Source organism: Onychostruthus taczanowskii, unplaced genomic scaffold (genome assembly GCF_017590055.1).
Source record: "Onychostruthus taczanowskii isolate IOZ18803 unplaced genomic scaffold, ASM1759005v1 scaffold48, whole genome shotgun sequence".
Lineage (NCBI taxonomy): Eukaryota > Metazoa > Chordata > Aves > Passeriformes > Passeridae > Onychostruthus > Onychostruthus taczanowskii.
In genome coordinates, this window is record NW_024502347.1 from 1107160 (window position 1) to 1124158 (window position 16999).

Consider the following 16999-nt stretch of genomic DNA (forward strand, 5'->3'; position numbering starts at 1 on the left):
TCAGCTCTATCTTATCCTATTATGCAAAAAACCCCTCTCAGTTTTGACCAAGTAAGGATAACAGTGGCTAAATATATACTGTAGGGAAAGTGCATTCTGTGGCTCAACAAAAAGCCCTGGCTGCATCTTGAGAACATTTTGGGGTAAAACTTCTAAGCAGAGAACAGATGAAACAGGTAAGCTGGATGGCTGAGGAGCTGCATATGGGTTGCGTTGGGGAAAACCTGTTTTCCTTTGGTCTGGAGAAAGTGTAATCTCTTCTGCGGTGGGAAGGGAGAATAAGTTACACCAACACTAAATGTATCCATTCTCCGCATATCAAGTGGGAGTCTTGTCAGAGTGTTACATGACAAATGGAAAAATACAGAATTTTAGGGAATCTGCTTTTTGTGAAGAAGAATTTTAGTAAACGGCAGCACTAATAATAATAAGCAGCACTAATAAGATGAGGGATGTAACTTGCCCTCTGGGAAACTCCTTCCAGTCAGTGTCACGGGTGCAGAAAATTACCAGCCTGGGATTCACAGCCTGAGACAATTCTTATGCTGTCTGTAGAGCTAGTAAAGATTCTTGCTGTATTTACCATTTGGACTTGAAAATTGTGAAGGGGTAGGATTTCTGAGTCCTGGAGGGTATTGCACTGCAAGTCTACAGTGGAGACTTTCATATTTGGAAGATGCATTGTTAGCTGAATTAATTGTCAGAAGCGGTGCAGGAGGAAGGGCAACATCTTCTCTTTTCCTGCCTTGACTGTGTATGATTTAGGAGTGATGTTCAGATTAGAAGGGTGACTCCTGCTGGTAGCATGACACAATGAATGAATCATACCTACCTTTCGACTATAGTAGATGACAGCTAGTTCAACTTTGACCTCATAACAAAAGGACTTTTTGTTGGACTTTGCTTGCACTGAATAAGGAAGTAGTCCATCAAGAACACAATCTTTCTCTAATGGTTTTGGACTGCGGAGATTTTCCTGTATTTTTTAGGGGGGTGGGGGTTTATGAAAAAACAAAAACCATAAAAAAATTATTTGTCACTTCAGTGGAATCTGAATCAGGTAAAGATTTAAAGAGAGAGAATGAAATAATCTTTCTTTGGGAAAAGAAGAAAATATTTAGGTACTTACAGAACAAGGAATTCTATCAGTACTTTGGAGCTATTTTTGTCTGTTAGGATTAGTTAATTTAACTTCAGACTTAACCTGAATTTAAAATATTTACAATTAGAGTTATAACAGTACTGTGTCTGTTTTCTTTGCAGGTTTGCTGGTCCTCTGATACATTTCAGAATGCCGCTGGTAAAAAGGAACATAGACCCCAGGCACTTGTGCCACACAGCTCTGCCCCGAGGTATCAAGAATGAGTTGGAATGTGTCACCAATATTTCCTTGGCAAATATAATCAGACAACTGAGTAGCCTAAGTAAGTACATTGTCTTAATACTGTATTCAGAACTAATATATTTTACAGTCACAGTGTTTGAAGTACGAACAACTTTTCAGTTTCTCAGTAGAAAATTGTCACTGGGTGTGGAATGTAGTGCTTTTGTGGGTGGTGTCTAGCATGGATGTCTGTGAAGGAAAATTAGGACCTTTTCTAGCAGCACATCTTAAAATGCTTCATCCATATATTTCTGTTACCAGAGGAATATGACAAGAAAAGATAGCTGGTAATTAATGAAGTCAGTAATTGCTAACCTTAGAGCAATTCTTGAGTAGGGAATATGACTTAGTGAGAAATATATCACTCGTTGCTTAATTCTCTCCACTTAAACCCTTGGTCATGTTTTGGTCATTCATGAAAAAAGAGGAGTTACATTTTGAAATATACCCAGAAGTGAAATTATTATATGGTATTTAAAATAATTATAGATTTTTCTTCCTTCTTTTTCCTCTGTCAACAATTGTACCCTTGGTGCACTTGAGAGGAGTGAATATTTCTTGAGCTGGGAAACTCTGAAGGAGCTTTGCTGAAAAGGCTGATATCTGGCTTGTTTTTTTCTTTAAGTTACAGCAACTTAATAAGTTGTTAGATGAACCAGCATGATCACATTTTGAATTTCCAATACTACAAGTGACATTATATATTATATAATACCACTAGAACATTACTAAAACTACTAACACATTAAATATTTAAATGTGCATGTATATACATCTAAAATGGGAAAAGTCTTTCAGCGCCATCATTTTCTTAGAGTCACAGGTGATGTAGCCTAATTTGTTGATTAGATTGATTTAATTTTTTGTTTGATGATACCCTATATGGTGTCTGTTGTAGCAGCCTTTCAAAGCTGTTAGGGTGCCATTAGGTGGAAGACTTAATTGAGGAGACTGAATTATGGAATTGAGACAGGAATGCTTACAGCACATAAATATGAGCATTATTAATGTAGCTGCAGCAACAAAGGAAGATAACTATTTGAGTACTTTTCAGTGAACCAGGAGCATATCATATCAGGATACAGTATATCTGTGGATACATCCAGATCACCATCTGTGGTTTTGCTTCATTCTGCCAAAAGCCCTTCCCAAACTAGTTGCTCATGTACTAGCCTTCCCTTCCAAGTCATTTATTAATGTTGTATTAGTTTATTTTAGTTTGCGTATTTTAAAAATCCTTACTTGATTATAAGCTTCATCTGAGGAATTTGCTTTTGTAGGTGGCATGCCACATATATATTTGGCATTTTCATTTGGAAGTATTACTTGACCCTAAAAAACCCAGCAGTAACTTCTAACTCAACAACATCATCTCGGATTCACCTATTGAGATTCAGCTGCCTTGCTATGTTATCTTGGCATACAGATCTTATATCTGATGTTGTATGTGCTGCTGCTTGTGAGGAGGTCAGGGTGAAGCAACACTAGAACAGAAAGAACTCAATTAAGGAAGAAAAAAAGAAATTAAGAATATCCATTGAATGCTCGCACGTTTATTACATGGTTTGTCTAACATATAGCACAGAGAAACTCTTGCAAGGGAATGTACCCATAACCGTGTGTAACTCCTCTTTGTAAAAGCAGCGTGGTTCTTCCCTGAAACATGTATTCATGTGTTTATACCAAGTTTTTATCTGATGCTCTGTGTGTTTTCAACAAAAACAAAAACCCAAACTTTTTTCCTACAATTGAAATGGAACATGTTTTGCAAACTAGTCCTTATTTCTCAGCAGTGCTAAAGACTCTTCTTTAAAATTGGGGATCATGCTACAAAGGTTTGGGTACTTGTGAATGTATTTTGTTCCAGAATTCTTTTAGCTTTTCTGCCTATTTATGCTAGGAGCAATACGAATTCTAAAATATTCAGGAGTTCTGGAATAGAAATGTTGTGTCTTATGCTTAAACGCAAATAACCAGTCTTCACTTGGTGTGTCACTGTTAGGGGTGTACAGCAAGGTCTGCTGACATGCAGATAAATTTTAGGAGTTGCCTGTGAGTCACAGCCAGCAGGCATGGTTTTGCAGCAGTCCCCTGGCAACCAGCTTCTCTGCAGTCCTTCCCTTTTTGTTTTCCATGGATAATGTGTATGTTTGAGAATCAGCCTTTAAGTTGTAGATAAAATGAGCTTTACTCTGAGAGTGGAAACGGAAAGCTCTGGTAGGGTTTCGTTTCCTTTAAACTAAAGCTGCTTTTGCTGGTAAAGTTACGCAAATTTAAATAAATGGTCTTTGACCTGATTAACAATCAGTCATCTCTGCGTCTAAAAGACTTTTCATTTACTTACCCTCAAATAGACGATCAATCTTCTGTCATTATGGTTATGATTCTCAAGACCAGGCAGTCTTAACCTTTCTTCTGACATGATATGGAGAAAGAGTGCTGTCCTGGAATTGGAGCCACCAATACTCTAAACAATACCAAAAGTCACTACTGAGGAAAAGTAAGCATAGAGTTTTGTCATGTGAGTCATTGGATCTCCAAATTATCAAACCTTTCATAGCTTATTTGATGTGCTGCTTCTAATTGTTCAGTTTGAGAAATTTTTTGACCTTTAAAAGAAGTAGAGATCAAAGGACAAAATATTTATTATTTCTGCTTTGAGTGATAGTCTTTGCCTTTATCCCTGAAGCATGAAAACATGTCAGTCGGTCATGATACAACATACAAAATTGCCAGTAGGTATTTTTTTCCCCCATCTATTCCCAGTCTTCTCTTACTTCATAAAAGGATCTGTTTTCTGACAGCTTTTCTTAACACTGTGGCAGAACAGAAACTCTCTGGACAACAGCAACAGCTGTCTTAGTTTCCTAGCCATTCTTCTCTGTATTTCTTTCTTTCTAACAGTATCTGCTTTGAGGAAGTGCTTACCTCGTGTTTGCAGCAATATTGCACATACATTAGTACTCTCTATACGTCGCTGTGTGTCAGGCCATAGCATTCCCGCATACATGAAACACAACTGATGGCATTGTGCAGCTGTGCCATTGTTGGAAGGCAGATAAATAGTTCTCTTGTGTGCATGTAGCCTCCTCATTTTGTTCACAGCTATTGACCAATCTTGTTTTTCCTTTTATTCAGCTGTTCCATGGAAACAGAATCTCAGTACTACATAAGAAACCTAACTGATGGGGTTTGTTTTCAGCCCCAGTCTCTGACACCTCCATCGAGGGAGGAGAACACTTCTCTTTTTGAATATGTGCCTTTAATGAATATTTGTATTGCAGGCATTCAGACTAGGCCTTTTATTCAATCATAGCAAGATGTCATTCCTCATTTTTTCATTTACCTCTGCATAACCAAAGAGAATGCTGCATAATTCTGCTGGAGCGCCTTATATGTTAGTGAAAACAATTTTCACTTAACACTGAAGCTTTTGTAGCCTTTTCCCTCTTTCTATCTTTTCTGTGTCGTGTATAGATTTTTAATGTGTTTGTCTAATTCTTTCTTTTCCTTGCCCCTTATTTGTTAGTTTTCAGGAGTGAAAGCCTGACTTTGGAGCAAATAATTTCTCCCCCTTATTTTTTCTTCTCAGAGGTGCTTAAGTTTTCTTTCTTATTTTTTGCTTACCATGCCTTTCATTTTGTGAGAGACACTTTTCTCTTATATTGTGAGAAGCACTTTTTCAGCTCAGGAAAACCTTCAGTTTGTCATGACTTAAGGCATTAACATTCAGTAAGTGGGAAATATTTCTCCAGAAATACCTAGCTGCAAGGTGTTGAGACTGCAACTAATTTTTGGAACCAGGCCTCTTGAGCTCAAAGACCAGGCTCTCTGTTGACCCTGAGTGAACAACCTCTTCAGCACATGGTAAGGTTCCTGCATGCTGCGAGATTGGAAGTAAGTCTGTGCAGATCTGCAGCTAGAGCTTCAGTCAGTATTCCAGAACTCCTATGTTGCATCTTGCCCTGCCCATCCTGCTCCTTCTCAGTGTGTTCAGGAAGACATTCATTGTGAATTTTCTTCATTAGTCACTCCTTTTTATTCCTTATTGCTACAATTGCCAGGGAACACAAGTGTTCTTGTGCACAAGGGGGTAAGGAAACTGATGCACTTGAAAACTGAAGGCTAACTCAGCTTGAGAGAGCCCCAACCTCTCAAAATCTCCATCTGATTTCTTGATGTTGTCTTTGCAGCAGTGGCAATGCTGTTTTGTGTCCATCCCAAATGGCAATGAGAGGATGAGTGAGGGGTCAGTAAAGCTTCATTGAAGGCAACTGTGTTAGCAGAAAAAAGTCCCACCTGTCATTAATTCTTTGCCTACATAAAGCAGTGAATTCGGGTTGTGTTAGAAATGAAAGGAAGAGCAAGACTTCTCTGTGAAATGATCATTAGCACTGCTACTTTTCACATAAGTTCAGCTCTCAGCAGTCTCTTTCACAGATTTCTGAATACTTAATGGTAATCTCAGCTAGGTTACTTATAATGTCCTCAGTGGGTGGTATCTCAGACTTCCATGGCTGAAGGTTTTTGACTTCTTCTTTTTGGATGTCAACAAGAAGCGTCAGACCTGCTCTGGATAAGGCCTTTAACAAAGTTTATTTGATACTTTTGATGACCTGGTCAGGTTGTCTGATAAACATCTGGTTTAATTTTCCTGGCTAAAGGAATCAAGTTGTCTCCTCAGTACTCTGATACTCCTACTATAATGCTTGTGGACTGCCCTCACATTTTCATAATGAAGGTTCCTAATTAACATCAGTGCTATGTATTTAGTATGTCATTTTGCAGAGCTTGCTCAGCCATAACCAGTGAAGTTCCCAAGGCTCTACCAAGGTTCTTAACTCCAAGTTCAGTCTCCTAGCTTTTAGTCTGTTTCCTAATCACTTGGCTGTGAGATTGAAATGATCCTGATGAGAAATAAGCCCAGACTTTCGAACTCAGATACATCTCATTTTTCTCAAAAAAGTAAATTATGTAGTGAAGATCTGAAGTTGAATCAACAGGCTATGGATATGTTAAATTCTATGTCAGAAATAATGAAGAAGGAAACGTATTAATAGACTTAGACTATCTTTCCTGTTTTGCTGTATAAAGGAACCTTGGTTACATATTGTGAGTGGTTGATGTGGTAACTAATTATCCTGAGAGAATATTTTCTAATAAATACACTATATTGTGTAGAAAGGAACTATTCAGTAGTGAATAATGTAATTTTGCATAGTATAAATATATTAGGAAGGGATTGGGCAGTGGGACCTGACAGGATTTACAGCTACTCTTGTTCTGTACCTTTATTTTTTAGAAAATGTAGTGGACAGAAATATTGTATAGTGTGTGAGCAGGAACAAAATAATACAAATCAAGGAATGATAGTGTATAGGTGGGTAACAGACTAAATTCTAAGCTTGTTCTTTCAGATGTTTTACCAATTTATACAAATTTTTTTTAATTGACAAATTTTTATTTTAAGGCTAATATTATTTTGGGTTTTGCATAATTCAATATATCAATATATTTACTATTTTAATATCAAATATCATTTTAGTGACATAACTTTATTATACTTTGTACTTAATAATGTCACCACATATTTAATGTATTATGTATTTTTATAATTTAGTTCAATGATAAATGTGTTGGGTTAGATTTTAGGTTTGTAAATGTTAAAATATGCAAATACACACAGAGATACTACTAGCCCCAGAAGTCTGGCAGATCACTTAAGGCTAAGTTAATTAAGATCAATACTTTTGGCAAGATTGAGCAGTGGTCTTATTTTGAATGTCCTGCTTGCTGCATCTTGCACTGGCCTCAGTTTTGCCAGTCATCCTCTTGAATTTCACAGAAAGATGCTGGTTTATGGCACTGAGCACAGTGTGTGGTGGGTGTGTTTATCCAGGTAGCCACACCAAATTCAGACCATGTTTCACAAAGGCTGCCAATGCCACAACTGATCTGCAGGGTGCTGCTTCAGCCTGGGGTGCAGTTGAAGGGTTTGTTTTTCTTTAACAATGCGGAAGGATAGTAAAGAAATGACTTCTTCCACAAGTCCTGGTTCAGGACTCATGTCCCACTTGTTGTCTGAGAGCCTGTAACTAAATCTGTCGGTAACTGATCTAGTGTTGCAAAATGATTAATTTAAATGGCCTTTCCTTAGGGTTTGCCAACAGATACAGCATTGAGAATGCCAGAGTTCAGGTGGATTGAAGGACTGGAGGTTTGAGAGGACTGCTAGTGCATGCCCTGATCCTTGGTGTGGTTCTAAGAATTTGAACAACACAGTAATAAAGTCTTTGAAGACATTTCTTTGTCAAGCTGTATTTAATTAGACTGAAATACTGTCCAGAACCTGCTGTGGACATTGTGGTTGACTTCAGTTCATCTGTTATATGCCCTGTCCCCTAGAGCAAGATAAAAACCCCATTTCTTTTACCTTAGTATGTTTTCATTTTAGTGTGTTGGATAATTAGCAATTACTCATTTGTGGATAAAAGCCAAGGAGGTTGAACAAATGGTTAAGAAATTATGGGGGGGAAATTAGGAGATAAAACAAGTTAGAAGGAACATTTGGTGAAAGCAAAGCACTGTAAAACTGATCAGTATTTTTTTGACATTTTATAAGCCATTGTACACTTATTGCCATGGTAATGAATGGAAATGGAGTGGGTGATACATATTTTGGTGGTTTTAATTAAAAAAAAATATTAAGAAGGCAGTAAGCAGTATAATTTTTACTCTACTTTCAGTTAGTAGCTACTAGCTACTGTTCTGTTTTCAGCTCATAGGCCTGTTTTAAAAGTCAGAAAAATAATTGTTCGAAAACCCATCAAAGTACATGCATGTTATTGGAGGGAGGAAGGACAGAACTTTGTTTCCAAGACATTTTATTTGTCTGTCACAAAAAAGGATATTGGCTGACACCAGAGAGAGCTGCATTCCTGTATCCCTTTCTTACTGAAGATTTAATTGTGATCAGAGCCCTTAGATACATGAGGAAAAGTTATGAAAAGAATAATCAGGTGAATAATAAATTCCTTAATTAAAACTGAATAATAATGTATCCTCTTATTTAAATTTTTTTAACTGCTCTGTTAATAAAAATAAATGCCAAGCAGGTTTTGCAAATACAGTAAAATAAGTCTTTTCACAGACATTGAATTAATTTAATTGCAGAAGTTTATATTGTCATTTAATTTAGTAGGCAAAAAAGACCACTGATCTTTCTGATCTGGTATTATGTATCCAACTGTGAGCAGGATCCTAAGGTGTTAATATTATAATTGTCACGGGAAACTGTAATTCTCTTTATTGTGCTGTGTGAAACAAGAGTAGAGTTTTTCAGCAGGCCCATAATATTGTAAATTTTCTGAAGTGTTAATGATACTTTAGAATATTCATTGTGTATGATGGAATTAATTTTGCATTCTCATTCTTCTGACATATTATCTAAAAATTATGTGGAATGAGTTCAGCTTTGTTTACTAGAGTGCTTTTTTCTCACACTTTCTTTTACGTATTTGAGTTTGTGACACTTGGTTCAGTATTATCACCTGTAATTGTGTCCTTTGTAATCCATTCAAAACTGAAGATAGACTCCTGTAGAGTACACAGAGATGGCAAGACAAATGCTGGGTTATGTGTGTTAGGTACATATTTATGCATTCACATACAGTATTCTTTAGAATGGCAGTTGTACATTTCACAAAAAGCAAACATTTTGCTTTGATAGAGGAAGCATTTGGTTAAATATACCTCTGGCTAAATAAAGAGACCACCAACACACAGGTAGGTGGAGACATCATGGTTGGCATACCACTTCAAACACGAGAGGTTGTTTTCAATGCATTTCCCATTTGAGGATTAGTGTTCATAAGCATGGGCAAATTATTCCTTGCAGTATGTTTGTGGCTGTATGCAATGTAATGAAAAGATTTCCAAGACAGATTATTTTCAGTTGGAGCTCATTAATGAGGTAGATGAATTTTAAGCCTGATGAAATGATACAGATAAAAATTTAGCCTCAAAATACACCTATAAAAGGGAAGTTACTGGATTTTAAAACCCAGCTCCTAGATTAATTTTCAATTCTACACATGAAATTTTATATTTTATTTTAATTTTAACTTGTATGTCTCTGAATGTTATGTGAGTTATCTAATTAAAATTAATATTTCTGAACATATTATCTGAAATGCATTAAATTTTTAGTATCTGTGTATTAAAACTTCAACAGTCTTGTTCTTAGTGGATCACATTTTTAGAGTAATTTCCCTTGCTTAATGTACAGGTTAAAGAACATAAACTTTTCAGGGTTTCAAGACACATTTTAGAAGGTCTTAGGTGAGCTGCCAGCTGAGAAGACTTTTACTAACTTTCCATCTATATTTTTCTGTGGACTTGTGCTGTGAGACAAAGGTTCTCAGAGTGGGAGTGCCTTTGATCTGCTTCTCACTGTGGCTATTAGCAGTTGCTCCAAGAATGAGAGCAAGACAGCATGTAGGATATCCCTGCTCCCAGCATTTTTCAGCCTGGAAGCCTCTCCAGCCAGCTGAGGTTTGTCTGTGTTTGCTAATGATCAGTATGTTTCTTTTTCATGACTTTGTATCATTGGCAAACTTTGATCTCGTTTTTTTTTTTTCAAGTAATTTACACATATCTTAATTAACATGGATCCCAGCATAGCAACTTAGTAAAACTCACCTTTCTCGACTGTGAAGACTGGTGATTTACTCCTATGCCCTGTTTTCTACCTTTTGAGGAATTATTTATCCGTGCCACTTCTTTTGTATGCCCCATCTGTTAGGTTTTCCCCAAAGCGTTTGATTAGGGACTTTCTAAACTCTCTTGGAAATCTCACTAGATCATAGCTCTCTATGTGCTTCTAAACCACTCAGAATTTCTCTTTACAAAAGCTGTGCTGTCTCTTCTGTCATGAGTCATCCAGATGTCTGCTAATTCAGTTCTTCATAATGATCTATACTAATTTGTATGGATGTCAGGCTTACGGGTCTGTAGCTCTCAGGCTCCCAAGATGTTCCATGAAAAAAAATTTGAACCTTGTTGTTGTGTATTTCAATGTGTATAAGTACAATGATTCCTAATATTTGCTGGTCAGTACGTTCCTTTAATTTTGTAATTCTTGTGTAGTCCCTTCAGTTTCTTTGAGCTTCCCACAATGAGTTCTGGCACCAGGTTCCCTTTGGTGGACACCAGTGGAAGGTGTTACATTAGCTTGTCCACAGGGCTCTTGCCTTCTCTGTATTCCTTCGTATTTTCATTGCCAGTCTGCTCTGCAGACTCCCTGGCAGGCTTTCTTATTCCTCATGTCTTTGAAGGAATATTTATTGTTAGTTTGCTAGCTGTTCCTCTTCTATTTTCTTCTTCTGTACATTTCTTCTGATATCATCTTTTATATTCCATTGTGTACAGTGATGCTGGTTTTCTATTGCTGTTACCAAAATCTTAATAAATGGTATGTGCTGGCCTTGTGCTTACTACACAGCATCTTAAAGTAGTTTCCACAGTACCTGTAGGGATTTAATTTTTGTTCTTTTGATGTGTTTATATAAAAATGTCCTCATTTTTATGTATACTTCCAGATGTATTGCTCACCAAAGGCAGAATTTCCACAGCTATCCTTTTCTTTTATACCTGTCAGAACTTGAATGCAAAGCAGGTAGTTAGAAATTTGTGAGATTTATACTCCCAAAACCAACATAAGTGCACAAACAATACATGAATTACATATGCACAGTAGAAAGTTTTGAAAGCTATCACATTGTATTTCAGAAGTGTGGCTGCACATTCTGCTGTCTAGTCTGGTGGGATTTTTCCAGTGACATTGGCAGACTTCTCAGATGGAGTCTTGAGAGCATTAGAAGCAGTATGGGGAGTACTCTGTAGAAAAGAAACTCATTACTGATCTTTTTCTCATAGTATTTGAATCTCTTGCTCTTTTTTGCTAAAAATATGATGTCCATTGATGTGAACAAAGGAGATTTTTTTTGTTGTTTGGGGTTTTTTTTACTTCAGTGTCAATGGGTCAGTTACTAGAATTTTGATCCTTCAAGGTAGGATTATTTTAGTGTGTATTTTTGAATAGGCTGGTTCTAATTTACCTAGATATGAATATCTCATCTTCCATTTTTTGTAAAGTTCTCTGTACAGCAGGAGTGGAAGCAGTGCTTCATTTTGAGAGCAGCGTTGAGGTAAATTTAAAAAATCGTTATCGCTCAGACAGGAGCAACATCAGATGCTGGAAGTTGTCCTTTTAGAAATATCCAAGAAACTGCAGTCTAGTTCCATGCATATCAGCATAGTTAAATCATTTTATGGCAGCTGAATATCTGTCCTGTAATGTATTAAATAATTTAATTTCTGATAAATAAGTTGCATAGTAAGTATTTAACTTCTGTTTGCTTTTCTAAAGGACTCTTAATGGGCTCAGTAAGTACAAGTTGTTACAATGACACTTGTGCATCTTAGAATTACTTAATTAAAACAGTAAGAAATCATTTGCCTGTCTTGTGGTATGCTTGAATAATTTTTTTCCCATGTTTCAGGTAAATATGCTGAAGATATATTTGGTGAACTTTTCAATGAAGCACACAGTTTCTCATTTAGAGTCAACTCCTTACAAGAGCGTGTAGATCGCTTGTCTGTCAGTGTTACACAACTCGATCCAAAGGAAGAGGAATGTAAGTTACCTCCTGCAGGGAGGATTTCTTATTTTGTCACTCAGTACTGAAAGGTGAAATGGAAAGAATAGTTTAATAGTTTAAATCATATTTATAAGAACACACAGCAAAGCTTCATAAGAAAGGTCCAGTTCCATTTCTGCTACAGGTTTTTTTTTATAGCCTTAAGCAGCTTTCTGAGCTCAGCGTTTTCATGGTTACTGAATGACACTAAGGAATTTACAAAAAAATGGCTACAGGAGTATCTGTCTCTTCAGTAGTGTTACATATTTGGAATATTAATAATATTATGTAATATTATGTGAATGCTTGGAGATTTTTTTAAACCTTTCTATTAATTCTCATAGAATGTAAGCATTTGTCCAGGTAGGGTTTTTGCATTTAACTTGTACCATCTTACTTTCTGAATGACATTATAGTTGTATGGCTTCATTTATTACTGCTGCATAACTTCTTGGACTCTTTCTAAATAACTTTAAGTATTGTAAATATTGGTTAGCACTGAGAAAACAAGCACTCTCAGAAATCATCAGCTCTTGCATATAAGATAGAATTTGTATGGAATGTTAAAGGATGCCTAGGCTTTGTTTGGCCACCTAATGCATAAATGCTGTGAAGCTTTTTTGCCTTCTTCGATATCTGCTGGTCACAGGTCAACTGTGAAAAATCTTGTAACCCCAAAAAATGTAGGGTGTTCTAGACTATGTGGTTAAGACCTAGAAAGTAGAGGAATATCCCTTCATGAAAAATAACTTGAGATTGCTTGTGGGATCCAATTATAAGCTATAGAATGATGTTTCAGCTCTGAATGTCTACATATAATAATAGTGTATTATTACATTGTGTGATTACAATTGTGTATACAGAAATAATGAAGTGAGAGTAGTCTTCAGGTTGTCTTTGGTTATAGATGTCAGAATTGCAATAGTAGCAAAATAAAGCAAAGAGACGTTTTGGGTTCTGTATTTCACATGACATTAATTTTAGAACAGGTTTTGAATGACAGCTGCTCACAGCTAGTAACAGATTTTCCACAAAAGCATGACTTGCCTAGGGGAATTCTTACATTAATGGGATTTTCCAAGTCTCTTGATAACTGAGCATAAATCACCCGTGTACACCTCTTTTTCAAATTGTTGTGGTTTAACCTGGCAGATTAACACCACACATCCACTTGCTCACCCCTGCTCCACAGTGGGAGGAGATAATCAGGGGGAAAAATAAGTGAAATTTGTGGGTTGAAATAGTGATATTTTAATAGGACAGAAAAGGAAGGGAAAAAATCAATAATAATATTAGAATATACAGAACAAGTGACACACAATGCAGTTGCTCACCACCCGCTGACTGATGATGCCCAGCCAGTTCCTGAGCAGCAGCCCAGCCCCCAGACACCTTTCCCCTGGGTTTATGTGCTCAGAATGACACCATGTGGTATGGAAGGTCTCTTTGGCCAGTTTGGGTCAGCTGTTGTGGCTGGGTCTCCCCCCAGCTCCTTGTGCCCCCCCAACCTGCACCCTGGTAGGTTGGAGTTAGAAGTTAAAGAGTCCTTGACCACTGCTCAGCAACAACTAAAGCATCAGTGTGTTATCAGCATTATTCTCATCCTAAATCCCAAACACAACACTATACCAGATACTAGGAAAAAATGAAATCTCCTGCCCAAACCAGGGCATTTTTGCTATGATTGGATAATGATAAAAAACCCTTTCCATGTATGATAATAAATTGTCAGCAGTTGTAATCCTGTAAAAACTGTAACACTCTGGATTGTTAATGGCATTTCAGCATTTACTCTTGAGAGCCTAGTTTTGGTTTAAATCAGAGGGCAGTGTATGTTGTTATAGCATATCTAATATGTTAATCATTCACATTTCCATAGAATGGAGAGACCATATTAGGCCATTGAGTTGAAGCATCCAGGAATATTACACAATAGCAAGAAAATTGTGTTATGCTATGTAAAAGGCCTTTTAGAAGTTTGGCTCTACATTTCAGGACCAAAAATCTGTAACTATTTGATGTTAGAAAATTGCTAGAAGTAGTTTTAAATAGTGTGTAGTCCCCAGTGCACCATCCCAACACATTTTCACAGAACTGTGCATGCTGTAGTGTTTGCTAAACCATATAGCCAAAGAAAGGTACAGACTGCAGTTAAGGAAATGGGGAATAGGTCTAACAGTGAAGTCCATCATGGCTCAGGGTGATTTGTACCTGATCCCCTGGATTTGTGTCTCACACCATAGAGTAACAGTGACTGCTTGTACTTCAGAGGAGCACTTGCAGTCCTCAGTGTCAGGAGCTATTAAATTACTGTTTTTATTAACCTAAGAATATCCAGTCCCTGAGCTGCAGCCAGTGCTCCTTATTCACAAACATCTGCCTGGAATGAGTCACCAGATGAAGACAAAGGAGATGAGGAGACATTTGATATTCTATTTCCTTAAAAGTTAGAGATCAGAAAACTTTTTTTTTCCTTCAGTATACTGTTTTGGGCTTGACTTTAGAAATCCATCACAAGTAATTTAGGTATAGTCCTAGTGTGGACTAGAATAGCTGAGGGATGTTAATGCATGAAGGGGGAGGGAAGGGGGGGAATATTTGAATTTACCTTTTTTTAACTCTCTGTGCAAGAATTAAGCAACTTTCAGTACTTCTACTCAGCTAACAGCATGAGTAAAATGGGATATACTTGTGAAATGAGTCTCATCTGCTCTTTGCCAGGAGGCAGTAATAGAAGATTTAATGGGTTCCTTTGGGCCCATGCTATTACACAAGAGAAAGAAATTAAGATTCATTTAAAGCTAAGTGGCATGAACAAAAACAGCCCAAGTCAGATTCACTAAACGAGATGCAGATATTTGGCAAGATGTTTCTGGCAGAGTCAGAGTGATAAAAAGCTCTGAATTTGTTTGAACAGTCTGTGTGTTTTCTCATTTTGAATTATTACAGCATCTCTGTGAAAGAATAAAACCAAGGTTAAGATTGTATCTTTAGGAGTCTAACTCCTCATGCACAATTTTTCTGTCATAGAAGAATTGCTATCAACTTGGTTTGCTTTGAATTATTACACTGTTTTCAAATTCTTGATTTCTCAGTATTATTAATTTCATATTTTAATAGATTTTTTAAAATACTTTATTATTTTCATACACATTTGGGGTTTCCCCTCAGAACATATCAAACTTGTATGCAGACAAAATAAATCCTCTACTTTCCATCAGTAAACTCAGCTTTATTTCAATTGTATGGGAAACAAACCCATATGTATCCAAGAGTAATATTTGGGGTCCTTTTTGGACTGAGAAAACACATTTGTGCTACAAAGCTGAACTAAGGTCAACAACTTCACTAGCCCTGCAGTATGAGGTGTCCTCATAGGTGAGAAAATAAATCCTGAGTATAGTTTCTTTGCAACCATTTTTCATTTCAGTATTTACTTTATAGTTAACATTTCTAACTCTGTCCATATATATGCAAATTGCATCAGTAAAATAATATTTCTCTTAATTGATCAAATTTTCATTAATTTAATTGTGCCTTTTAAGTGTGAAGTACTGCTAAAAGTGAAAAATAACACAGTTGTAGAAATCTGACAATTTTGAAAAGAATATTAATATTAACAATTATGTGGTTCTTTTTTGAGGTGATGATACATGATAGAGCCCTGATGTATTGTGTCATGAGGTATTGGAAAATAGTTTTGTATCCCTCAGAAATAAATAATATCAGGGCAGAAGGAAAATTCATAAATTCAGAATTTATCAGACTATTTTAGTATTAATTTAGTGCTTCTTTCATTGTGAGCTGCCTAATTCTATTTAAACCTCAAACCAGAGAGGATTTTAATCTCAAAGACAGTGTATCAAATTCTTGATTTCCACAGCATATTTGTTACAACTGTGACAAGAAACTTAAATAAACCTAATGGCAGAAGTGCTGTGGGTGAGCAGCCTGGCACATTTCAGGAAAGGAATCGAATAGTGTTGTGAATTGTGTTCCACTAGGCTTCTGCCTTTGAATACATGTGTTAGTTGTTTTTCTAAACATTCTATAAATATTGCCCTGTCATTAAAACAATAGTAGTTCGGAAGTTTGGCTGGACCAACGCCAAAAACAGATTTGTTGTTTTGCTATGGGGAAAGAAAGGTAGCATTTGGTGGGGAGAAACCTAAAAAGCTTGACAGGTAATTGTGGTCTGTATACTGCTGGAAGTGGGAGACTTGGTCAACTTTAAAGTCTGGATACTCAGCCCATTGTGAGACTTAGGAGGAAAGGGTAGTAAGCCCCAGTTTAAGGGGCAGCTCACTGTCTTTAGCCTCTGAAAAAGATTTTGCTGAGTATAAATGTAATCAAAATTAAGAACAGGGAGCACATGAAAATTGGGTCATGATCTCTGCATGTACTCTATTAAGTGGAGAGTAACACTATTGTGAATTCATTCATTAGAAATCTTACCCTCCAAGGCAGATAAAGACTCTAGGATTATATAGCAGGTCTCTTTTCCTTGCACATTGCTACTGAAAGGAAGTTGGATTTGACTGTGTCTCCCTCTCAAGATTCTGGGCTTCAACTGCTCTCCATGTTCCTTCTCCAATTTTCTTGGGCCCTTGATGAAATCTGTGGGTTATTTAGGAAGTAAATCAGTTTTAAATTACTGTGTCCAAGGACTGATAGATCCATAGTAGGACCATGATAGTGCATGTTTTGTGTATAAAAAGAGGGATGTGGACAAAATAACCACTTGCTAAACAATTTGGTGGTTTTGTTGAGACTTACCAGCAGATTCAGTGCTTGATGCCCATGGATAATTCACATCTTAATTGGGCTTGCTTGTTCTACGTGCTGCATTTGAAGCAGCTTCTGAGTCCTCCTAAAATGATTGCTCTAACATTTACATCTTCTTTTTGTTTACCTG

The 16999-nt window shown here is 36.7% G+C and overlaps 1 protein-coding gene across 1 annotated transcript in view; it reads left to right on the forward strand.

Moving 5' to 3' along the window:
* The first annotated feature begins 1269 nt into the window (after positions 1 to 1269).
* WASF1 (WASP family member 1) overlaps positions 1270 to 16999 on the forward strand; it is a 28385-nt gene continuing 12655 nt past the window's right edge. Inside the window, exons 1-2 of the mRNA XM_041414870.1 lie at positions 1270 to 1424; positions 11947 to 12081. Coding sequence (XP_041270804.1) covers positions 1292 to 1424; positions 11947 to 12081 — 268 coding nt within the window. The 5' untranslated portion in view covers positions 1270 to 1291. The remainder of the gene's footprint in view (positions 1425 to 11946; positions 12082 to 16999) is intronic.